At 41.8% G+C, this 25335-nt stretch overlaps 1 protein-coding gene across 3 annotated transcripts in view; it reads left to right on the forward strand.

Annotated features, from left to right (window-relative positions):
• The window catches only part of CHN1 (chimerin 1), a 100448-nt gene that overhangs the window by 69655 nt on the left and 5458 nt on the right, over nt 1-25335 (forward strand). For 2 of the 3 annotated variants that reach the window (XM_068138543.1, XM_068138544.1), the window contains 2 exons: nt 11718-11802; nt 24545-24622. In XM_068138543.1, the coding sequence (XP_067994644.1) occupies nt 11718-11802; nt 24545-24622 (163 nt within the window). Of the gene's footprint in view, nt 1-11717; nt 11803-23632; nt 23807-24544; nt 24623-25335 lie in introns of all 3 variants that reach the window. The other variant, XM_068138542.1, reaches the window with a different exon arrangement.

The following is a 25335-nucleotide window of genomic DNA, read 5'->3' on the forward strand; positions in this document are numbered from 1 at the left end:
CTCTTTCTGGAAAGTTTGAAATCTATGGGTTTTCCAGTCTTTCCCACCCCCAAAGCCAAACTGATCCAAGGTCAAAGCTACCCCTAGATTTTCTACACATATTGTATTCTTTATAATAGTTGTAGTGTGGCTCTTTTATACGTATACCTTGAACAAACCCTTTAGCCCCTGAAGGGTGTGCAGCGACCAACCTACCTGGTGAAGGAAATGCTGCTGGTGTTCATGAGCTCTAAATATGGCCACTGTCCCATTTTCAGAGAAATAACCCTAATGCCTTCATAGTTACTGTTATGGATCTGAAATGATCATTAGCTTGTGTGCTTCTCTCCTTTATCCTACCTTGCATCTGTCATTTTCTTTTTTTGTCACGTGTATGGAAGGTATCGTTTAAAATGAATGGGGAAGTCTCCCAGGTTGCCTGCCAAGCAGCAAGTGTGCCACCCATGTGGGGAGGAAAGAATGTCATGCTCAGAGTCTTGAACCTAGACTTTTGAAACAAAACAAGAAGAAACAACCCAGAAATGAAATAAATTTCTATAGTTCAGCTAACCAAAAGTAACTGCTGTTCTCAAAAGCTCCACCAGCCAAAAGAAGGTTGCACACTGCTTTGTACCTCTGCAGCTAATCATCTCTTCATTATATAGATGCAAGGCAACAGACAGGGACCTCTAACTGTTCCTGACTGCTTCTTCAGTCAGTCACATTGCAAGTCACAGAAATGAAGAGGTCTCAGAAATCCTTTTATACTGGAAATGCTGTAACATCCCAGCAGAAGGAGGAGCAGTGGAGAATTGTTAATGCATGATGACTTAGTGCTTTTTCTTGGAGAAGGGAAGACAGCAGCAGCCACTCCAGAGGTGGCTAGGGTTAGCAAATGCCCAAGAGTCTTTGATGCAGGTTAGGAGAGCTCAATTCTCCCTCCAGCCCTGCACCTCCTGTCCCTGTGGAGTGAGTTTGAGGGGATGCAAGTGGGGTTTGGACTCTGACTGTTGCCTTCAGCAAAGCTCAAGTAGAGGAACATGGTGGCACAGAAGCAGTGTAGCAGTGATCCTCACAGGAATGCAGATGACTAGGGGAGGGATGAACACAGAAGAATGCTTTTGACTCTTAAATTGTGAAGAGGTCTCTTGAATAAATCCATTAATCTCTTTTGCTCCAAGGGTTGTTTGAAAGAGGAATGTAAAGGCACTTCTGCTACGAATGCTGACACAGCTGTATTTTTGAATGGGTTTAATCTTATTTAAATCTACTGGGCTGTGAGTTGTCTCCTGCCTGAAGTGAGCAGGTTGGCTAGCTGTGGTGACTGGGAGCTCTGTGAGCAGAGATGGCAGTAATGATCTCCTGCACCTCTGTAATATTCTCGTGACTGGGGAGATATGGTCTGTCATGAGCACTTCTCAAATGCAAATACAGAATGGCTGAATTCTCTTCAATTAATCTCCCTAAGTAAGGAAAAGTATAATTATTTATAAATGTCAGGTCTGGGTTTTTAATGTCTATTCCTCAGGATGAGAGCTAGGTGTTAAAGCATTTCCTAGGTGAGCTAGGACTGTGAGTGTGACTCAACTGAGTTTGTCTATTTGCATATTTGATTTCTGTTGTTTTCCCTCTGTATGCTCAACTTTTCTGAAATTCAGCACATCAAATGAGATGTCTTGTGAAATGGATCATCAGACCAAATCAGGACAGCCACTTCATCACTGGACGTGGCGCTTGGTGCCATGGTCTAGTCATGAGGTCTGTGGTGACAGGTTGGACTTGAGAATCTTTGAGGTCTCTTCCAACCTTGGTGATTCTGTGATCATCCTCAAAGTTTCAGTCCAACCTTCTACCAGAGAAAGGTTTTACCTCTCTTCAGTGTCTTACCTTTATGGGAGGAAACTGCCCTCACACTCTCTGGTACATAGTTATCCATATGGACACGTGTGTGTGAAGGATATGAAGTTTGTCCTTCCACTCAGTGTAGATGAACAACAGCGTCTTCTGTTTGGAAGGACTGAGAGATCTGTGGGGTGGTCCTTGAAATGCTGACAAGGAGCATAGCTGACTGGTGCCAGTGGTGTTATTTTCTTGCAAAAAGAAGCATTTTCATGGAGGAAAGATTTGTAACATACCATAGAAGGAGACAGAGTAGATTTATACCTAATCATTCCCAGAAATGTATTGTACAGAAAAAAGAGTGCTTTTTTCTGTCTCTTATAAATATTTTTTTCCTTATCTTGTCCCCAAAGTGCAACAACAGTCCTAGCTTGTAAATTAAAATACAATTTGTTACCTAGTTGGTAACTGATCCATTCAGTAGTTTTAAGGGGAAGAAGCAGCTGGGCATCTCCTGGTGCAGCATGTGAAAGAGGAGCTTCAGACAGCAGCAGGAACCTCAGATTTGAGGGGAAAAAGGGGCCTGTGGCAAGATGCCAAGTCAGTTGAAATATTAAAGGCTGGTTATTCAGAGGAGAACTGGGAGGAAGCTCTGTGTGAGGTGGGCTTTTGGCCAAAGGACTAGCAGAAGAGTCTGAGTTGGGTTTATAGTTGCTCCCTCTCTTTTTGCTCTAGTGAGGCAGTATTTCTTAGGGTACTAAACACACAGGATGGCTCTTGCTCAGTCCTTTGGACTTTCCCTCTTTGATGCTACTCATCTTTCCATCTCCCTTCTACATCCCCTTTTTCTTTCTTTTTAACAGAAAAAGAAAAAAAAAGCGAGAGAGAAAAAATAAAAAGATAGGCCTAACCAAGCACCTCTGTCCTGAGTCTATCCCTACCTGACATGGAACATCCTCTGCACCATCTCCTCATCTGGTGCCATGCTTTCAACTTGGGCACTGACTATTCTTCTTTGCCTTCTCTTTGTGTGGGGTTGGAGAAAACAGTAAAACTATGCTTGAGAAATGTTAATGGCGTGGAAGAGGAACATTAGGGAGTTATGGGCCAATAGCTTAAGAAGAAGACAAAAGGGAAAAACTGAGATAAACAGCAAGAAATCTGGGTACTGAAGCTTGTTAGTCAGTGCAATAACCTCCCCTTCAGTTGGCAAATTTAAACTAAGCCTGGACAAAACACCTTAAAGGTCTTTACTGCCCTCCAGCCAGTGTGACTCATGAATCCTGACAAATTTTTAGCTCCCTTGACTGATTATAGGTATTTCTTCAGCACCTCTGGCTCCTGATGACCTGAGCTGGCTGAGCATTCTGCAGGTGCTTTGTAACTGCCCTTAGTCCAAGGCATAAAACCACTCTTCTGCCTAGATTAGTGCTGTGGTGCTTCACTGAAGCAGGAAGGTGTCTGTGCCTGGCAGAGCTGGACTAAAATCTGTTTCCATGCATCAGTTTCCCTCGGATATTGCCTCATTTCTGCATTGTTTTTCACGAAATAGATTTGTCTCCAGAAGATTATTTTTTGCTGTCTTTCTGTGCAGCATTTGGTACTGTCATGCTGTTTCTTAGTCACTATCTTACTAATGCCTGAGACAGCAGTCAATTAATTGTAATAACTAATGATTGCAAGGCTGCTTGGTGAATCACTGACCATTCAGAACATACTTCTCTTTCAAGCCAACATGTCATACAGAGAGGAGAAATAGTTTTCTGTGGTTACTTAAACCAAGTCAGCAGAGATGCTGAACTCTGGTTTGTTGAAATTCCTCATCTTCCTCCTTGACTGAAGCAACATCCTGGGTTTCTCTTTGAGGGTGACTCTTTTGGAAGGCCAAATGCAGAGGTCCAGAGCAGAGACAACATGCTTTTCCAGAAGCATCTGGGGGTAGAATATAGCTTTAACTTTGAACAAAAAAATGAAGGCTCAGGTGAAGACCAGTCTCTACTGGAAAGGCTTTGTGAGTGTAGGCTCAAGCGTTGCTTTAATGGAGAGACTTAATTTTAACACGAGCTACTCTGCCGATGAAATTTGTTCTGCTTCTTCAAAACAAGTAAGTTAACCTGGCCCTGGCCCAAATTTTAGTGGTGTAATTGCATCTGTACTAGGTGCTTTGCTAGTGTAAAAAGTCATAGCAACATGTTTCCATGCCAAATCTTATTATTCTACAAGAGCTGCTCAGCAAAGCCTGCCTAAACACTAGGAAACAGGGAGATGGAAAGTGCAGAAGAAATGCTGTGAAAAGGCCAGAAACCACAACAAACTTCTGCTATATTAAGAGCCAAGTAATTTTTCCATGACATCCAACATGAACTCCTTTCTATTTCTGATCCTCTGAAAACTGGGGCAGATGCCAATTTGGGGCAAGTTGGTCTAACTCCACTGAAAAGAGGATACTGATTTTTTTCATTAGGTACAGGCCTGGCACTGAGTATATTTTCAAAACATTTTTGAGTCACTGCACTCAAATGAATATTCAGAGTAAAGGATGCCTCCAGCACAGTCCCCAGGGAGAGTCTCTACACATTCTCACAGATAAGAAAAGCTCAGGAAATTTGATACTGCTTTTAGACTCCTAGTACTTGAGGGGAAAAAATATTCAAAGGCTGGGAAGGTATCTGTGAAGAAAAACTTCCACAGAACTTCAGAGAAGATCTCATCAGCTCTGTGTTGTGGCTTCTGAAGCTCATGGTGGATCATAAAACAGTTCAAGCCAGAAAACCTTTTTAGGCATTGATGGATTTTAGTGTCCTAAGGTATTTAATGTCATTTTAACTTTTTTTACTTCTTTCGGAAAAGCCAGGGCTTTTCCAAAGCAGATTCCAAACAGTACACTATTATATAACCCTTTCTGGGTTTTTAGTGCTAATCTCTGAATTCAAGCTTTGCTTCTGTTAAAAAGAAATTAAAAATAAATAACCCTTCCCCCCCCCCCCCCCCCAAATCCTTAATTTACTGAAGCTGTAACTCATTCCCATCACACCAACAGTTTTATTAGTGCCCACTTGCGGATCCTGTTAAGTTTTCCATGTGATCTGCTCCAGCAACAGACCAGCCCATGTCTGTAGTGAAGCTTAGAAAAGCTCTGCTGAGGAGGACTCAGGGGACATGTAGCACATGTTGTGCTCTCTCAGCAGCAGCTTTTCCACCAAATTAGCATCGGCATTGCTGCAAAAGTATTTCTTCAGAAATCTCTTAGGGTTTTATAGTCCATTTATCACAGTATCACTAAGGTTGGAAGAGACCTCAAAGATCATCAAATCCAACCTGTCACCACAGACCTCATGACTAGACCATGGCACCAAGTGCCACGTCCAATCCCCTCTTGAACACCTTCAGGGATGGTGACTCCACCACCTCCCTGGGCAGCCCATTCCAATGACGAATGACTCTCTCGGTGAAGAACTTTCTCCTCACCTCGAGCCTAAACTTCCCCTGGCACAGCTTGAGACTGTGTCCCCTTGTTCTGGTGCTGGTTGCTAGAGAGAAGAGACCAACCCCTTCCTGGCTATAACCACCTTTCAGGTAGTTGTAGAAAGCAATGAGGTCACCCCTGAGCCTCCTCTTCTCCAGGCTAAACAATCCCAGCTCCCTCAGCCTCTCCTCATAGGGCTTGTGTTCAAGGCCTCTCACCAGCCTTGTTGCCCTTCTCTGGACATGTTCAAGTGTCTCGATGTCCTTCCTAAACTGAGGGGCCCAGAACTGGACACAGTACTCAAGGTGTGGCCTAACCAATGCAGACATGTGTTATATATGCATTATTACCTATAGCATATATATATACGTGGTCTGTATATATGTGTGTGTGTGTATATATATACAACCAATTTTAATTCTAAGGATTTTATTCAATTTTCATTTCTAGTTTCAGAATTTTTTTTATGTGGACACAGGTTTCACATAACTCGAGCCTAGAATAAAATGTTTCTAGATAGCCCTTTAAAGAAATTCTGCTATTCCATCCTGAAAGAAATGTGGCCATTTTCATTGAATTTAGAAGCAAAAGTAGCCAACAACCTACTGCTCTCCAGTTTTTCACTTTGGCTTATGTAGAGCACCACCTAAGCGCAATTTCCAGTTGTTCCCAGCTCTGCTGACATGATCAGCACAAACTAGAAAGTAAACAAGACATGACAGTGCTTCTGGCTCTAAGTGGGTGAGGACCTAGAGGAAGGTTTGCTCGCTCGAAATTCGTGCCAGTGTACCCACTGGCAATAATTATGCTATTTATACTCCACGCTCTGGACTGGCATTCAGCTGGCATCTCTTCTCTCAGAAACTGAAGGACAGGGTCACTGGGGCAGTCTCAGGCAGGTTCTCCACATTCAACACCCCAACTGGTATAGGCAGAGTCAGCTCTTGTTTTGGAGAAGGCATGTTCTAATGGTTTCAGTTACTGTCATTTCTATTACACCTTTGCAAGAAAACAATTATCTTGCTGTTACAGCTCTGTTGTGTGGGTTGTCGTGGCAGAATTTTCCCTTCTCAGATTACTCAGTAGCAGCAGTATTTTTCCTCACAGGAGGAATATCATGTGCTGAAATATTGGGAATGCTCAAGACCCCTGTTTAAGAGGCACTACCTTATCATTATGATACAAACAGTGATTAAATTGAAGCACTGCCCAAACTGATAAGTCGATTGACTTCCTCGCTGATAGCTCTTCTGTACCCTTTCACATTCAGGCTATCTCTGCCCGGACCTGGGTTAGGTGAAAAGGGCATGCCTGTCGAGTGCCAACATGGATATGCTCAGTGCCTGATAAAATCAACTATGACAGAGAAGATTGATATTAACAATACAGACTGAGTTAATAATTTTAATTGAGGCTTACAGTGTCTCCCATATCCAATTAAAAGCTTGGTAGAGTCTCAGGAGGGAGAATTCAGTTGGTGGAACTGCAAATCAGAGAGGATCACTGAGCTGACCACTTCCATCAGCAGTGTCCTGTCATCCTTGGTAATTTGTTTGAAAGGCAGTGTAGCCAGCAGAAACATGTCTCTGCAGCAGTACAAATGCTGCATGTGTGCCCTTTATTCAGTCCTTTGTTGTCTTGGTCTGCTAGAACCCCAAGAACCAACAAGACTCCTACCAAAAGTATAATACTCTGGTAACCTGAGAAGGTAGATCAGCAATGTTTTTCTACATTGTTTTCCAAGTTGATATGTTTTGTCCCAACACACATGGTAGTGCCTGCATTTTCCAAACCCCATGATTCTCACCAGAGGAAAATGGAAGGAGCTATGCTGCTCTGTGTGGAGCAGGGCTCTTGATGGAATGGTTTAGGGAAGGCTTTTTTTTTTGTACAGTGTCACAAAGGCTTTTGTGTTCTGTGTTTGGTGTTCATTGTGCATATCCGCAGTTTGTCAGATCCAGCCTTGCTTTCTTCCCAGGAGTAGTTTTGTTAAAGTTCTGCCGATCTGTTGTGGTCTTTCACATGACGTTTGTAGAGCATTTTGCTGACATTCTTCATTGTCTTCCTCTCTGCCTTGACAGGTGATATAATGTAAGTCTTCAAGTTATGAATACTAATTATCTTCTGGTCCATTCTTGGTTTTCACATAGCAATCAAAGCTAGCTGAACAACTGCCTAGTAAAAACCAAAAGCGTAAAAAATAAGTGGAGTTACGAGCTACATGGGTAACTAACTTCAACAGTGACCTTTACAGAGCCTGAGAAATAATGGTGAGAGGTCTGCTTGAGGAGTTCACAGCTTGTGGTATGATCTGTTGTCATGTCCACTGGATATTTTTTATCTCTTTTTGGGTTTTGTTGGTTTTTTTTAAATTATTATTATTATTATCCTAAACCTCTTTTTTTCTAGGTAACGTTTTAATTAAATGTAAAACCAAAATAAATGATATTCTGTAATACTTATTATTTGCAGGAATTAAGCTATTTTTCCCTTTCAGGTAGGAAAGTGCCTTTCAAACCTAAAAAAAAACCCCTATCCTCCTACATAACATCATGGAAGTTAAATGTTTATTATACCTTGCTGATGTTGCAGGAGACTTCAAAATAGAAATGCCTAGGTATAAGCCCAGTGTGAGACTCTCCTCTTACTTCAGGCTTGAAGGATAGGTTAGTAATAGGATTTTATCTATTTTTTTAAGATGGTATTTTGCTTTAAATTACCTAGATTTTTCTTTTAAATTGAGTATTTCCCCTGGAATATTACTAATTAAGAGTAAAATAATCTTATCTTATTCCCCCCACTCACTCATTTTCCACATTCTTAAAAAAATTGTTCTCAGTTGAATCCTTATGGAGAGAGACAAAAAGATTTTGGAGGTGGGAGTAAGAATGGAAGAGTTGGGAGATATAAAGGCACAGTTGGCAGTCCTGCTCTCTCACATTTTATAAGACTGTAAAATCTGCATATGGCAGATGCTCTTTTTATAAAGGCAAAGAAACCCCTTGTAACTTAAGTCAGGATCTCTGGGATGCTGATGGGTGTGTTTTCAGAAATGTTCCTGGAATGTATGTTTTAGTTTTGAAAACAAGGAAGTTCCTTGGCAGATCTTTAAAATGAGGAATTAAATATAAAAATCAGAATGCTACATTAAACAGTGTCATGTAATAAATACAGTATTGTTTGCAGGTGGTGGCTCATGAACTAGCAAAGGGATGCAAATGTGTTTCTTTTTTAGTGTGCTGCCAGGCCCCACTCTGGAGGATGAAACAGGATTAGAGGCTGTTCTGACCTCAGAAGACCAATTTTTTGGCTATTTTCTGACACCTCTTACTGTGTTTGATTTGATTTCCAGAGGTGGTGTGTATTCAGACCAGCACAAAGTTAGGCATCCAGTTTTGCTCTGTGGTAGTAGGAAGATTAATGCTCAGGCACCTCTGAGCTCTGGGAAAAGACAGTGCCAATTACAGGGCCCAAAAGAGGCTTCAGCTGTAAAGCTGGGTACACTGAGGATGGTAGGACATTATGGCCTTTGGGTGTCCTAATTATTATTACCAGAGACCCTCCCTACTGCATGTCAGTAAAGGACAAAGCTAGGTAAAACATGATGGGACACAGAAAAATCTGCTCTCAACTTCTACTTTGTTTTTGAGTTTGCAATCAGAATAGTGGATAAGAAAGAGTAAATTGGATGGTGCGGTGTAAAGCTGAGCAGGCTCCAGGTAAACCTTCTGACGGAGAAATTAATTTCTTAACTGGTGAAATGGAAAGGTATTTAAGTATTTGCATCAAGTCTGGATGCATGGGATGAGAGAACAGTGCTAATGATGCTGAGACAATGATCCTGAAGGACAGTCACTCTTGGTCTCATGAAGGGTGCCCAATACATGCAGGTGGTAAGGAAAAGAAGAGTCTGCCATTTTTAAGTTGATGATGAATCATGTGAAGTTCACTCAGGGGCAAGCTGAGAGCCAGGATGATGTCAGGGGAACTGGCTGTAGTAGAAAAGGAATAATTATTTGGTTTTTATCTAGATGAATAGTAGTTATTAGAAACATGAGAAAACACTCATTAAAAAAAATCATAGTAATAATGACATTAACAAAAATTAAGGGAGGCAAAAGGTTGACGTGGTTGGTGGGAGATGTAATCGATTCTGAAGAAGAGTTCCTAGAGAGTCAGGAAGACCATATTGCTGAGGAGGAGGGTTGTGCATGGCTAAAACCATAGCCAGTTAGAGATTGGTCACCTGAGGTTTAGTGAATATCAATCAGTGCTGGAGACAGCCCTGGAGAGGCTGGGTTAGTATTTCAGCGCCCAGTGAAAGCATTGGAAGTGCTTCAGTCAGTGGCACATTCAGTGAATCTGATTAGTTGAAATCAGCAAGCAGAGGGCACAGGATAGTATCATTCTTTTTATTTAGCAAGAAATACTAGTGTGTCACAATTTGCTCTTGACCTGCCTAAAGAAAGAAGTTAAAATTTCAGTATTTCAAGTAACAAGACAAAATTCCTCCTCCTTTACAATCAGAAATATAAAAAACCCCATGAAAAATACTACCTTATAAAACTGTATTCTGCAATAAAAGCATTTCTTCAGCTCAAACTTTCAAGTTCTCATTTTTGTTTCAATTTTCCTTGACAGGAATTTTGAGAAATATTTTAAATAAGTGGTTTTTTTGAGGGGAATGTCCTTTGACAAAAAAACCCACAACAATATGGTGACTGAAAGGAAGTGTCTTTTTTTCTCTGAAGATGTTGTTAGTCCTACATGCATTAAAACAGTGTTTTGCTTGAGGATATTAGAATGTGCTTATTTTGGGAAGGGAAGACTGCCAAAGATCTGGGGAAAAAACCACAAGACCAGGGAAGAAAGCCAAGAGGATGTGGGTAGTGCAGGTAGGTAATGGAGAAGAAAGTGTGAAAAATCTGTTTGTGGTGAGAGGAAAAGAGAAAGTGGAGATTACAGCTATTGACAGTCTTGCCATTGTTTGCCTTGTGGAAGTCAGCTGGAGCTGTAGGAAGAAGGGGACTGGTGGAGCACATCACACCTTTGACAGCGGGTGGAAGTGAGCACGGACAGCAGCTAGCATGGCTTGAGGGAGGCAGCCTGTGCCAGCCCTGGGAGAACGTGATGCTTCACACCGTTACACTTCCTCCAGAGATGCTCAGCAGTGTAGGGCTCGAGGCAATTGTAAGCCTAGCTTAGCACAGAAACACATGTGAATTACTTAGTGAGTTCAAGAGTAACTTTCCAGACTAACACAGCCATCTACTTTACTGCTGCTTTGTGGGTAGCAAATGCCTGAGAGGCTGCAGACCTTCCCATGGCTAAAACTGAAATGTGATCTGAATTGCTGTTTGCTGCTCTGCATTGTCCCTTGTTCAAGGTGTCACTTGGAATCGGCTGCTAGTTAAATCAGCCATACAGGGGATGCTCAGCACCTTGGTCAAACTGCTTCATGTTTTGCTATTTATAAGCAGAGCTCTGGGTGGATATCAGGCAAGCACATTTCCACCAGCTGCTTCTCTCTTCTGTTCCACAGTGATAAGACTGGGCAGTGCACGTGTGACATTACTGCCTGCTCCCATACCCACTCAGTAATTCTGGAGAACCAAGTGACTTGAAGCTAGAGCATTTTTACTGCATTTCATTGCAAATTTTATTTCCTTATGATCCTCAGTTAGTGGTTTGGATTTTTGTCAGCCTGTCTATTCTAAATGGAGGCTTGAAACCTTTTACGCTGGCTAAAGAGGTAATGATTTTCTTTGTAAAGAATCTTGTGGTTTCCTACAGCAAAAAGTAGCATCAGGTTTTTTTCTACTTTTGCTTTGATTTTTTCCTGGTTCAGGGGATTCTTTTTTTTTTTTCTCCATTTACTAGATTCATTTGGATTTTCAATATGTAGCATTAGTCTGAAGAGAATTAATTTCCTTTTAGAATTACTCTAAACTGGAAGGTACCTAAGTGCCTTGCAGCATTTCTGTGTAGCACTGGTATTTTGCCTGACAGGACTCCCTCTGCCTGAGGCAAAAGCTTGCAGCCCACTACACATTTCACCCAGTACTTTATGGAGGGAAGGGCAAGGCAGACAACATCTGAAACAAATTGTGAGGTGCAGCTCAGTTGCTGTGAAAGCCTCACATGGTGTCTAAAATCCTGCCCAGATAGAGGGATGCTGAGAGGCTGGAGCAGGGCTGTGCCATTCTCCTCTGCCCCACATTGTTAAGTTGCTCTAGACAGCTCGAGTTGGACAACTTCCATTTCCCACAGATCTGCAAGAGTCTCAGCAGTTAAATGTGTCTTACATTTCCTTTTTCCTTTCCTGCAGTGATAAAGAGGAGCTTCCAACAACTGCATGTGGTGCCTTCAAAGAAGATGAGTTCAGATATTGATGTCATGTTCTGTAATGTTCCTTTCTGCTACTGTCTTCCAGGTGCACACGTTCAGGGGCCCGCACTGGTGTGAATACTGTGCCAACTTTATGTGGGGCCTCATTGCTCAGGGAGTAAAATGTGCAGGTAACAGTCATTCAGTCTTCTTTTCCTAAGACTGTCCTAAGATGATGTAACTATTTAATGTGCTGCCTACTCCACCGTGCCACACTGTGTGGCAAGGATCCAATCTAGTCCCTGTTAAAATCAAGGAAGGAAATGTCCACTCAGATAGTTTCAGGTTTCAGTAATGTCACTGCAGTGATACAGGGCACCTCTTGTATGCTTAAGGAGGGGAAATGATAATTGTCATAAGGGGATTTCCTCACCCCTTTAAAATGGAGGAGAAAATTGGCAGATGTGTTACTAGCTCTATTTATTTTCTTCTGTGTACCGGTAGGTGTAAGGTGCAAGGCGGGCATCAGCACCAGCACATTTCAGGTTGCTGCCATGAAGCAGGTTAATTTTATCTATAAGCCAATAGACTCCTAGTGTGCCGCAGACACTAAGTCATGTCTCCTACTTGCAAACTGAAAAGAAAGTAAGAAAAAGGATAATAAATAAGGGATGCATACTGAAATGTTACAGAAACATTCAGATGCTGGTAGAAATGTTATTACATGCATGGGTGTCACTGCAGGCATTTCTGGGAAAAAGCCTCTCTGAAGTAAAACAATTTGACAGTTTTATTGATATGATTCTTCTAAAAAGAAAGGACAGTCAGCTTTTTTTTTTTTTTCCAAGGGGGAAAAAAAAAGGATCAAAGTGATCAAAATAGTTTCCTGTATGACGTTCTAGCAAGAGACCACATTTATAAAACTGGTGCAAAGAAATGTTGATGTATGAAGACCTGCGTATGTTGCCCTGGAAACTGAATTTTCAAGCTAATTTAAGAAAATCTGCTCTGTCTAAAGCTTTCTGAAGTCTTGTCTCCAGTAAATAAGAGGGCTTTTTATCACTGAACTGCAAAATAATGTAAAACTTGAAATACTATGTAGCCAGATAGGATTGAAAGACTTTTAAATCCTTCCTCATAATTATTCCAATACAGTGTTCTGTTACCAGCTCTGCACTGATCAGGATGTATTAGAGACTGCAGCTCTCTTTTAAGAAATTATTTTGTAAAAATGGCATTTTTCCTTTCTCAGTATTTTCTCCCCTGCTAAGTATTCAGGGTTGCAGCCACATCCTTCCCTTATGAATGAAGATTATTAGTGCTTCTTACTGCTGTGGATTTTGCACAGGGTGTACTGTGCTAGAAGAGAAAGAGGAAGCCTATTTTTATTCTTGAGTTGTTTTCTGATTAAAGTAGTCATTTTTTGATGACACATGAGCCAGTAAGTTTGCCATATTCCTGTCTCAGCTGAAGTACATTCCTTGGGTTTTGCATTTAGGAGAATATCAAGTCTTTTTCAGAATTATGTTAAATAACTTTTGATTCAGAAAATGAATAAAAATGAACAGTACGAAGGCTTGCAGGGCTGCATGGCACTGTGAAATGAACAAGTGATAACTGCTTTTATAATTAAAACCAAAGTGCTTATGATTCTGAACTGCCTTTAAAAAAAACACCAACAAAAACACACACACAAAATAACTCCATTTGAGCTGATTTTCTGGTTTCATGCAGATTTTTCTAAATTATGAATTTGCAAAAGCTTCCAAATGCTGTTTTTCTTTCCTCCTTATGAGGATGGGAATAAGTACTGTGTGTCTCCTTTTTCCTTGCAGTAGAGGAACATATGTGTATAAGATGACTTCATAGTTTCAGAAGGTATAATTAGGGCTTTCTCTCTTGTGTAATGTTTCATATCACTGTTGGTAGCTTCCAGTAGTTTCTATGATCTTACTTATATTTTAAAATCTCACATTGTTATGACTGCTCTTGCTTGCTGAAGTATCTCCAAGGTGTTGGGGCAGGGAGAGGTTAAAGCTTGTCAGGCTTCAGGTCATTGGCCGCCAGGCCAGCTGCTGATGTGCAGTATCAGCAGCAACAGGTTGCAAGGAGGCAAATAGCTCTGCAGTGGTGGGGGTGTTGCCAAGCAGCCCTTCCCCAGTCTGTCAGATCTGATTGCTGCAGTGCATCCTGTCTGGAGTTGAGGAGCAGGAGAGCTGAGCTTTCCCAAGGGCATGGATTGCAGCCAACCTACCTTGCTTGTCCTTCTCTCACTGCAAAGCAGGCTGTCAGCCACTGGTCAGCAGCTGGCAGAGGACTAGAAGCTTCTCAGATGTTTTTATTCTCATACATTTTGTAGAAACCAGCAGCTGGGTAGAGCAGGGGGACTCTAAGCAGGCATTACAGAGGTGGAGATGGTAGGACAGGCTCAGCAGTCTCTAGTCTGCCTTGTGTGTGCCTCACTTTCAACAGTGTCTACCTGCTCCCATCAGTGGAGGCTGTACAAGCCATCAGAGACAGAAGCTATACAGATCTGGGCATTTCAGAGGGAAGTCAGAGGTGCAGTGGGAGGACCTTTGTAACCAGTGTTAACACACTAATTTGGAAGGGCTCAGGCTTGAGTGCCATGAGCTTGCCTGAGTTTACATATGTCTTAGGGTGTTGGGTTTGTTTTTTTGTAAAAGGTAATAATTTTGCTTCTGAACTAAACCATTTTAATATAGAAACAATGAGGCACAGTAACCAAGGAGCCGCATGGGGCCATCGCTTTTCAGAGTGGGTTTGCACTTCAAAAAAATTACAGTGTTTAGCAGGAGGCAGCCCACTTGCATTCCAGGGGGCTTCAATGCTGCTCCAGGGAGATCCACAGAGTCCTTCAGTGGTCTGTATAATAATGTTATTGAAAATACCTATGAGCCAAACTGCACTGATCCTATATAATTTTATTCTTTTTAAAGCATTTGCTTTTTATAGCAAACAATTGCACATTTCAAGAGGACTCTATTTCCTGTACAGAAGTGATAAGTTTAACAAATACAAATGGATTACTGCATGGGCTGCTCTCAACCATTTAAAATCCTCTTCTCTGCAGATGCACAAAAACAAGCAAGAAGATAAGTGTGGGACAGTCCAAGACTGGACAGCAAAGATAAATGTCACCCATTTCAGAAAAGAAAAGGAGCCAGAGGAATAAGTGGAGCTTATTTGTAATGGCTCATAGGTTAGTTTATGTTACACAAACTAAGCCAATCTTTTGAAAAATAATAAACCAGAACTAAACATCCTTAACAGTACACATGCCATAGCAACCAGCAAAGATGCCTTAGCAACTTGAACTGCCGTGGCTCGTGCCTTGTTGCAGTATGACTGAATGTGTTCCTGTCTGCCAGATTCAGCCTTGAGTGTGTTCGGTGTTGTGGCAGGTACAGTCCTGTGTGATTAATCCCTGGAAGATAGATTCTCCCTAGCTTATCCTTGTTCGAGTTCTGTGGCAGACAAAGAAGGAGGAGTATGTCATTTCCTTCCATGAGGATGAGAGGTAAATGGGGGCACAGTGTTTGCCACCTGAAGGGTGATTATTGATTGAAGTAAGATGTTAGCTGTTGTCCTTGACTACAAATATTTTGGGATTCATTCAAGCCACCAAACGTGGGAAGACTGTATTGTCTTCCAAAATTAAGATCTACAGTGATATGCAAGATTTAGATCCTGTAAAAAACAAATTGGTGGACTTAGTCTGACTTCTGCTGGAGGTGTTACCAGCAGAACAGGACTCATTTTATTTCTCTGAAATTTTATCTTTACTTCATCAACTTCATTAAAGATAGATTTGCTTCCTTAGAGTGAAGCCTTATAATAGGCATCTGCCCTGCTGCCTCGAGGGGTTGTACTTTCAATTCTTGCACCCTAGCCACAAGCCCTTACATTTTTTTGTGAGATTAAAACTCATCTATATGCAAAGAATCTGTCTTTTCTGATGACGTGCTCTGTCTCCAGAGTGCTTCTGTGCAGGCTTTTGCCATAAGTAGAAGCTACTAAAGAAATGTTTGAAATTATAATGCCACCAGCTCATGTAAATATTGAAGCTCAGCAGAAGCTAATGAAGGCATAAGAGCTTACCCCAGCTCAAAATCCACTTCATGAACTTAAAAAAGGTTACATTTGTTTCATTTCTCCTATGTAAGGCACCCCTGTGCTCACAGGGTGCATCCTAACACCCAGAATGTGTCCAGGAGAGAAACTACGACAATGCCCAGAGAAAGTTTGCAGATGTACACCATTCATTTGAAAGATACAAACAGATACCACCCAGTAGCATTGATGGGGAATAGTGTGCGTTCTCAGGCACTAGGGCATTGCACTAATGATGCTGTTAGTGTACTACCCGAGCAGATCTGTGGATAGTCAGACTAGCAGACTTACCAAGCTGCTGTCTGGTTCCTGTTCCCTTCCCCAGCCCATCAGAACTGCTACTGTATAATATTCTCCTGCCTCTGTACCCTTTTGGTTGTGGTTTGTTTGGTTGGGTGTTTTTTAATGAGTAAGTAATGAGAAGATTTTTTGGAACAGGCTGGTGTAAGAGCATTAATTAGCTCATCTTAAAGGAAAGATAATTCTTTTTTTTTTACTGTATTTCACTGGGTGCTTTTGAGCTGGGCCTTTTAAGACCAGACAGCACCACCCCCTGAGGCTGTACATGAAGCACTATTTCTGCTGCCTTGATAGATCTGCTGTGAAGTATCTTGGCCTGCCACTCAGGTAGCAGGCCTTTTGCATGTCTTTTGCTTTCCTTGGAGTAGGTAACTTCTCTCTGAAGAACTGACAGAAATTAATCTATGGCTGAACTATCAGTGTGGGGGCAACTGGCTGCCACTGGCTGAGCCCAAGCAAAATTACTGCCAGCCCTGACCACACTAAACCTCAGGAGTTAATTTTCAGAAAAGTTAAGCACAGTCTCAAAGCAGGATTGTTTTGTGAATTACTGCTTGCGTGTTTAATTTCCCCATTTCATTCATTTCCTTCTCCAGCAACTGAAAAACATCCAACTGCCCTATTTCCTTGGCTGCTTTGTTTTGCCTTGCTATTAAATCCCTTGTGTTGGACAACCCTATGTTGCTCCACTGGTGTGTAAGGAATAAAGGAGACCATAAAGGAGCGTGCCCATCCTCAGGGATTAGTTGCACAGGCACAACACTCACATTTTTTCCTGAAGAATGGCTGATGGTCTTGTGACAGTAACACACAAAAAGAGGAAAACAAAATGTGGTTGTATTGCCTCCTCTCAAGGTATTCTGCATCCCTTGGTCATGGTGAGTTCCACTCTGCCCGCATTTGTACCTTACAAATGTATCCACACTTATTCTGAGCTGTGCACCTAGATGTTGCTGGTTTCTCTGACCATGTCAGGCTCAGTCAGCCCCAAAAGAGAACAAGAGCAAAGCAGAGCCACAGAAGTCAGGGTTGTGGGAAAAGAACCTGCCTATCTCAGGCAAGTGGTGATGGAGTTGGAGGAGATGCACACTGCCTGGCAGGGTGTTCTACCAGCTCAGGATCTGGTGGTGTTCCTGCAAGAAATGAGCTCCAGAATTTTGAAATGCTAATCAGGAAGCAGAGCCTTGCTTCAGAGCCGTTCCCATGGGGAAGCTATTCTGGAGCTATATATTCTTCAAACTGTGAGTCCTAAAAGTGGCTTTATCTCCAAGCCCACACAGACCTGGAAGCCTCTAGCAAGCCAGCGGCCCATCAGGGGAGCTGTCAAGGAGGTAGGCAGGTGTCATGGCAGGAAGCCAAGGAAGTTCTTGAGCAAACTGACTAATTTTTAAGACTTTCATAAAAGCAAGCCATCACCACCAAACACGTCCAGCTTTTTGAGGCACAGGCACGTGTATTCTTCTGGTTATGGATAAGGAGGATTGGCTTGCTTGATGGGCTGTCTCTTTTCTTTTTTCCTTTTTTTTCCATAAACCCTGATTTTCCCGTTTTTCTATAGTATTAAATAATTTTGTTAGCTAGTAACTAGCTGCCCTTTAGAAATTAAGAATAATGTACCTGATAGTGCATGATGCAGTACTGTGAATAATAACAGGTTTGGGGGAGCATACACATGCTCAGAAGCAATTTTTGCCATGGTACTGCTTAATACAGTGGCTTAAGACTAGTAGGACAAAGGTTGCTTCCAGATGTGAATTGCATATTAGGAAGTGGCACATATGTAAGGCAGTGTAGCAGCTCTAGTCTTGCCACCTGGGCTGGAACAGCTCCGTGGAGGAGGAGGAAGAGAGCAGACCTGTGCTATCCTGGGTATCCAGACCTGCATCCCCCCACCTTGTGCTTGGCAGCATAAAGTGCAGCACATGGGGGCAGTGGGATAGCTCCATTCATGTACTTGCTTGCACATACTGCATCCAAGGAAACAGAAAGCATTGCTTCCTCTGCTACAGAAAAGAGCATTAAATTATTAAAAGAAAGCTACTAGCTCATAACTGATTTATGAGAGCAAATTCCTTCCTAACCTTTTCACCCTTGCAAAAGTAACAGTGCCAATAGTTTGTGCTTGTGTAGAGCCCACCATTGTGACGTGCTGGTTTACCAAAGGTGAGGGTGTCGTCCTGTCTGGCAGCTACCACACTGGGCCTGCCCAAGGCAACACACAGTGCCAGCACCCCAGCTTCCTACTTCCCACCCTGCCACACTTGCCATAAACCTCTGAAGGGTCTTCCAGAATAGTTTGCTGGTAATGCAAATCTACTTTTTAGCTCTAAAAGCTTCTCCTCAGTGTGACAAAATGCCTCAATTTTCTTGGGGTTAAGTCAGAAAGAGAGCAATGGATGTAGCAGACGGTATCATTCCAATGGAGCGTGATCAGCAGCTATGCTAGCCAGTAAATCATAAACCAAAGGAAATCTCAACCTGCCTAAAGTCAGATCAGCAGTATAACAAAAAGTGACAGCTAGGTGTATTTTAGTCTCTGCAAATATTTGTAATGTGTGCTTATGGGGCAGTGTGAACGTACACAGAGCTTTTTGGCTCTGCTCATGCATTAATATGAACACATTATTTGTTCTTTCAACCCAGTGGACTAACATCAGTATTAGCTCTTTCTAAAACATTACCAAACCTTTTTCTAGGCATCATAGGAAAGTATTGTCAGGCTGGTTTTAAATTTAATACCTCTCATAGAAGAAATGTCACAGCCCACCTGAACTCCTAGATCAATATGCTGTTAGGGCAGCTTATCACAGGATTCTAAACCTGCCATCTAAAATTACTCTTTTTTTCTTTTTGTCGTAAATTTCTAAACTTCCCATAAAGTCTTGAATTTATGACTGCATTTTTTTGGGTCACATTTGGTATGTTTGAAAGATGGCCCCTGTGTGATAGTATTATAAAAAAGAATAGTAAGAGCAACTTATGATTCTAGTCCTGAGAAATCATCTCAGTATAAGGTGAAATCCTGATTAACTGAAGTCAGCAGTTTTCCTATTGGTCTGAAAAGGCTCATGACTGCATCTTCTAAATCTGTCCTGTATTATTATAGGATTTATCAGCAGATAAAATGCTTTAGGGGGATTTTTCATTAGCTCCTCAGCAACTGGTGTAGCCAGCAAGCAGGTAAACTCTGATGAACTTCTGTAAGAAATGGTTAAGGCTCCTGGTTACTTCAGATCCTGAGTAAAGCTGCTGATGCCAACTTAGCTATTCTGGATTTATTTTGATATAATCAAAAGTAAACAGGCCTTAAATCTGAAATCAAATGAATCCTCATAGTCTTAACAAACCCTTGTGTGTACAAGGCAAAAGTCCTGAGACCTGCCCATACAGCAGCATGCAGAATGATTCAGGAATCAGCTTTCTTATTCCTTCCCAGGTGATTATAAAATACCAGATTTTGAAGCTTTCATGAGGCATCTACAATATGAATAGAGGACATTTTTATATAATATACAATTTGCAACATAATTCCTGTCTCTTAGTATGAACAAGTAAGCTGAGTGTAGGTAAGAGTATAAGGCTGGCATGTTCCCGGTGCTTTCTGGAATGGAGGACTGACCTCCAGCCATTGTGCTTTTTACCTCTTTTGAAGTGAGCGAGACATCTTCCTTTCTCCAAAGTGATCAGCTGAACCAGAGACAGGGAGTGAGACATGGCTGTTCAGCCATTCATGAAGTTAGCTGAGGAGGAGGAGTCACCTGGTAGGAAGCACGGTGTTGATGAGTTTCAGCTTCTTTATGGGGAAAACCAGAATTTTTCCATTGTAATTTTGCTGAAATTTCTTAAAAGTATTTATTGATGCAGAACTGCTAAAGTAAGGTGGTCTCCTATGCCTACATAGCATGCAGAGAGCCTTGATTATTAGAAGGATACCACACAGCCTGAGAATATTGACTGTAGTGCTCATGCATTTTCTAACCATTAAGTATCTGAAATATTTCTAGGTTTTAAATGTTCCTCAGGAGAGTCTGTAAGCCCTTAAGCTGTGGGCTGGTACGTAAAATCTAATCAAATGCAAAGGAGGAACAAACGAGAAAGCAGAAAGTTGACTTTTGCATTTGTAATTATTACTCTGATATTAATGAGGTCAGATCCAAAGCCCACTTGGATTTATGGGATTAACAGTAACACAATTATTTTCAGAAGCAAGGTTTTCACATTGAAAACATCCCTGTAAGTTAGATATTTTAATGAAATGAGACTTTCTTGTATATAAGTATAATTAGGATGATCTCAGTGAATGTGATCATTGTTTTAAGTATAAGATACTTGAAAGCATGTTTTTATTTTTTTGTTTTTAGTCTTAATTATCCTTGGATTTCCAGGCACCTAGCTCTGAGCTACATTGCTTTCTGTGTGAAGCAGCTAATTTGCACTTACAAAATCACTCATGAGTCCTCATGGGTGAGACAGTCCCATTCTACTCTTGTAGGCATCATTTTTGACAGACTTACTAGACCATTTCACACATATTGGAATATGTGCTTCTTGCAGTAATTTTAGGAGTTCTATGTGTAATAATTATATCTGCATTTGTAAATACTGTTACTTCATAGTAAAGGAAGTCAAGAATTAGGATTTCCTGTCTGGTCTTAACTGTCTTCCCTTATCTGTGTGTGCTGAGACATCACCTCTAATTAATTGATTACTTATTATTTTTACTTAACTTCATCGTTATTCTGAAAGCAGAATGGATGATACTTGCTTAGTAACACCTAGTCAGTATTTCAGGAACAGTGTGGCCAGCAGGAGCAGGGAGGTCATTCTGCCCCTGTACTCAGCACTGGTTACTTGAGTACTGTGTCCAATTCTGGGTCCCTCAGTTTAGGAAAGATGTTGACTTGTTGGAACATGTCCAGAGAAGGGCAACAGAGTTGGTGAGGGGTTCGGAACACAAGCCCTATGAGGAGAGGCTGAGGGAGCTGGGGTTGCTTAGCCTGGGGAAGAGGTGGCTCAGGGGAGGCCTTATTGCTCTCTACAACTACCTGAAGGGAGGTTGTGGACAGGCGAACGTTGGTCTCTTCTCTCAGGCAACCAGCACCAGAACAAGAGGACACAGTCTCAAGCTGTACCAGGGGAAGTTTAGGCTGGAGGTTAGGAAGAAATTCTACATAGAGAGAGTGATTGTCCATTGGAACGGGTTGCCTGGGGAGGTGGTGGAGTCACCATTATTGGAGGTGTTTAGGAGGAGACTTGATAGGGTGCTTGGTTGCATGGTTTAGTTGATTAGGTGGGTTGGATAATAGGTTGGACGCAATGATCTTGAAGGTCTCTTCCAACCTGGTCTGGTCTATCCTATCCTATCCTATCCTATCCTATCCTATCCTATCCTATCCTATCCTATCCTATCCTATCCTATCCTATCCTATCCTATCCTTACACCACAGACAAGTAATTTTTCCTCTGCATTTCCACAAATATTTCAAGAATTTGATTCTACAAGACCTAGAGGAGGCAAGAACAGCTTCTCCTCATGTTACAGCTGAAGCACTGAGACACTAAGGGGTTCAGGTGGCACATTTCAAATGAATTGGGGTTGCCTAATTAAAGCACAGAGGGACCTCGTTTTTCACAGTTCAGACAAAACCTACTACTGGGGATAGATATTTAAAGCATAGAGGAAGCTCTAGGACAGCCACCTGTGACATGCAGCTTCTGGGGTGAGCCCAGGACAGGGCTGTGGGTCAAAGCCAGACACCAAGGCTGAGCAAGGTGAGTCCCCGTGGTACCCCTAGTGGCACTGCTTGTTTGCAGGGAGCTGGATATTGCGTTGCTTGGCTTTGTCAAAGATGGGATTCGCAACACAAAATCACAAACGTGTGGGAAATTCAGCATTCACAGCTCCCTGTCTTGTGGCTTAACTACTCCTTTCAGGGAAGGGAGTTGCTCCCACACAGAAATAGCTAAAGAGAACCTTAATCAGCCATTTCATCTGGACTGAGATCTTTGTGAGTTTTGACTGATTGAAGGTGACATGCTGAACCTTAAATGCAACCAGAGACTGGATGTTTTACAGACAAAGTGACAAAGCTGCTTGCTTTACAGGCCTGCTAAGTAAACAAAGTGCTTTTAGCAGCAATCTGCAGCTGACTTAGTGGAAATTAAACTTGGGGATGCATTCTGGGGTCTACTGTTTGGGAAAGAACAAAGTCACGTAATCTGTGGAGTGTTCATGAAAATACAAGTATTGGCAAAATCAGCAGGAATGAATTATGAAAGGGAGGCAAATGTTTAGTACCTCAGTGGAAAAGTACAGATCTTTGTCTAGGCATTGATCCTTGAAGCTTCTACATCCCTTAATTCTGCAGAAATACAGGGGACTCCAAATGGCAATGCAGTGAGGTACAGAACTGCTTTCAGACCTGGGCTCTCAGTGTATACTGAGTGCACATCAGAGCATGGCACATGCCCTGCCTGGGAAGTGCCACCTTTCTTGCTGGTTGCTATTTCCATGCAAGCACCCAAGAATCTGCATTGCAAACCAGGGGAAATGACAGTGAAAAGGGAGTGACCAGGGGCAGTGTGGGAGGCTGCTCCCTACAAAGGCCTGCTGCCTGATAATGGTGATTGCAGTGTGTCCTTAGGACTGTGTTGCTTTTCTCATCCTCACTGTGTAATTGGTGGTGTTTTCCAAGATCTTTTTCCTTCCCAAACCCTGAGCATTATGTTTTGAGTGGGTTTTAAGCAGAAAACAAATTTTCTATAACCTCATTTCAGTTAAGTTTCAAATAAACTAAACCTTATTCTCAGTACATTTACAGTAATGCTGTGGAGTTGTTTGTTTAACACAATATTTTTCCTCATTAATATTTAAAGTAAATAGAATTGTTTTAGTGTCTGCCCACACTTTGTTTCAGAAACACCCAGTGAAATGGCACCAGAACTGCAGGCACTGTGACTTCACAAAGTCCTTTGCACACTGCTGGGTAGGAAGAAACCACCAAATAATTTGGTGACCCCTCTGTCTGTTTTTCATCTACCCTGCAGGCTGGGGAATGGATCCCATCACTAGCAACACTAAGCATGGGCTGCCGCACCTAGCAAGACTGTAGGGGTTCCTTAAGTGGTTCAGATTTTGGACCTGCCTTGCTGGCATGCCCTACAGAGGGGTTGCATCCTTCTGAGGCTTCATCTCCCCCAAAAGGTGTCTTTTAAGTGCCATAGTTGAGGACTGTATTAAAGCTGTAAGGAAACCTGCAGCAACTTGGGAAGAAAATTTACGTATGATAGTACCATATGTAATAGTAGTGGAGAACATAATTGACCCTTAGATCCCCAGTGGAAAAAACAGTGGAAAATTTGTCACTTTGTGTTAGATCTTCGAGAGAGAGAGAAGAAACATCTTGGGGAGAAAAATCTTCCTTACTTCAGGTCTGTCCCTGCCTCATGAATCTGATGGTTAAGGGGTCTCAGCAGAAGCAGCAGTTGTGAGATCAGGTCAGGTTCAGCATGAGCTGTACACTGCAGCACTGACCCTGGGATGCATTTTCACCAACCACCAGTCTAATGAACTTTTCATTTTTCTCTCAGATTGTGGTTTAAATGTGCACAAGCAATGTTCCAAGATGGTCCCAAATGACTGCAAGCCAGACCTGAAGCATGTCAAAAAAGTGTACAGCTGTGACCTTACAACACTAGTAAAAGCGCATTTCACTAAGAGACCAATGGTAGTAGATATGTGCATTAGAGAAATTGAATCTAGAGGTAAGGCATAGTTAATGGGCTTGGGTTGCTTTACTGATAATCCGTTTAGATTGATCTGGGTCATCTGGGTTTCTGCTGAATGTGTGCTTGCTCAAAACAGATCTGCACAAGACATTTTACGACTGCCAATTACTCTGCGCAGCTAATATCATACTTTGCATTATTTCATGGTTCATACCCATTTATAATTTTTATAGATTCTGCAAGAAACTGCTTAATGGACAATTACTGCTTTATAGTTATATATTGGCACCTATCTTTCCAGTAATATTTTTTATTTTAAAAACTAAGGTTATCTGCTAAAACAAAGGCAGTTAGGATTGTGTTCTCTCTTGCTAGTTCCACTAGCCTTTTCTAGAATTAGAGTATTTGTTTTCATTCTGCAATGATGACTGAACAGCAAGTATGCTAATCTCAGTTATTTTAAAATTGTTTGTAATTAGTTTAATATTCAGCTATATATTCAGCTTAATACTAGTTTAATATTCAGTTATATATTCAGCTCTGAAACTATTTGTGTAAACATAATGAAGTGCTCATATAACAAGGCAGTTACCGCAAGGGCGAGGGTTAAAAGGCCAGGATAAGATTTCATTCTGAAAGAAAAGCCTGATAAGGCTTTTAAAACGTGTCTGCTTTTTCTGTCTTACATGAACAACCTGCAAAGGAAGAAGTAGGTGGAGAAGAAAACTGTAAAATTAAGACTTAATTTTAATCTTGTTCAAATGTTCATTGCAGGTCTTAATTCCGAAGGACTATACAGAGTCTCAGGATTCAGTGATCTTATTGAAGATGTCAAAATGGCGTTTGACAGAGGTACAGTCTTCACTGCCTGCTGGAACTTTGTGCTGATGTATTAAATAGACACAGTTTTCCTGCACAGCCTGAGTCTGTCTCATGCTCCACTGCACATGTGGTCTGAAGGAGTCCAACGGCTGTGCTGGTAGAAGGGGAGGCTCCTCATCAGAAAAGCCCATCAGCTTTGCTTTGGCTTTTATTGCCAAAATTCTGCTTTTCTCCTTCCATCAGTATCTGTGCTTCAGTAATGATGTGCATAGGCACAGACTATGCTTTCTGAACTACTGCCCTAGTTTGCAAGTAGAGCTGTGCTCAGGGGGATGGGGGAGGGATAGAGGGCAAGTGGTAAAGTGCCTTAAGAGGGCTGTGCAACTTAAATCCATCTTTCTGGATGAAAGCTCCAAAATAATAAGGTGAATACAATAGTGCAAACAAAGTTTGAATTATTACAGTCTAAAAGAAGGTCAGTGAGAAAAAGTTCTTCTCTCTGAGAAAAGGCAGTAGGAAAATTAAAGGCTTTCCAGCTGCAGTCCCCCTATCCCAGTAGATACCATGGCCAAAATCCATGCTGGAACCTCTCCTCTTTGTCTGGAGGGCTGGACCTATTCAGACAGCTGCCTCCTCTGCAGCATTAGCAGGGTGGAGATGCACTGCAGAAGCCAAGCTCTGGATCTGTGTCTGCTGCGGTCAGGAGTAGGTACTGTGCTGTAGCTAAATTGTGAACACATGTT

The sequence above is a fragment of the Melanerpes formicivorus genome, unplaced genomic scaffold, assembly GCF_026170545.1.
Source record: "Melanerpes formicivorus ecotype bairdi unplaced genomic scaffold, bMelFor1.0.p_v2 SCAF_5, whole genome shotgun sequence".
Classification (NCBI taxonomy): Eukaryota; Metazoa; Chordata; class Aves; order Piciformes; family Picidae; genus Melanerpes; species Melanerpes formicivorus.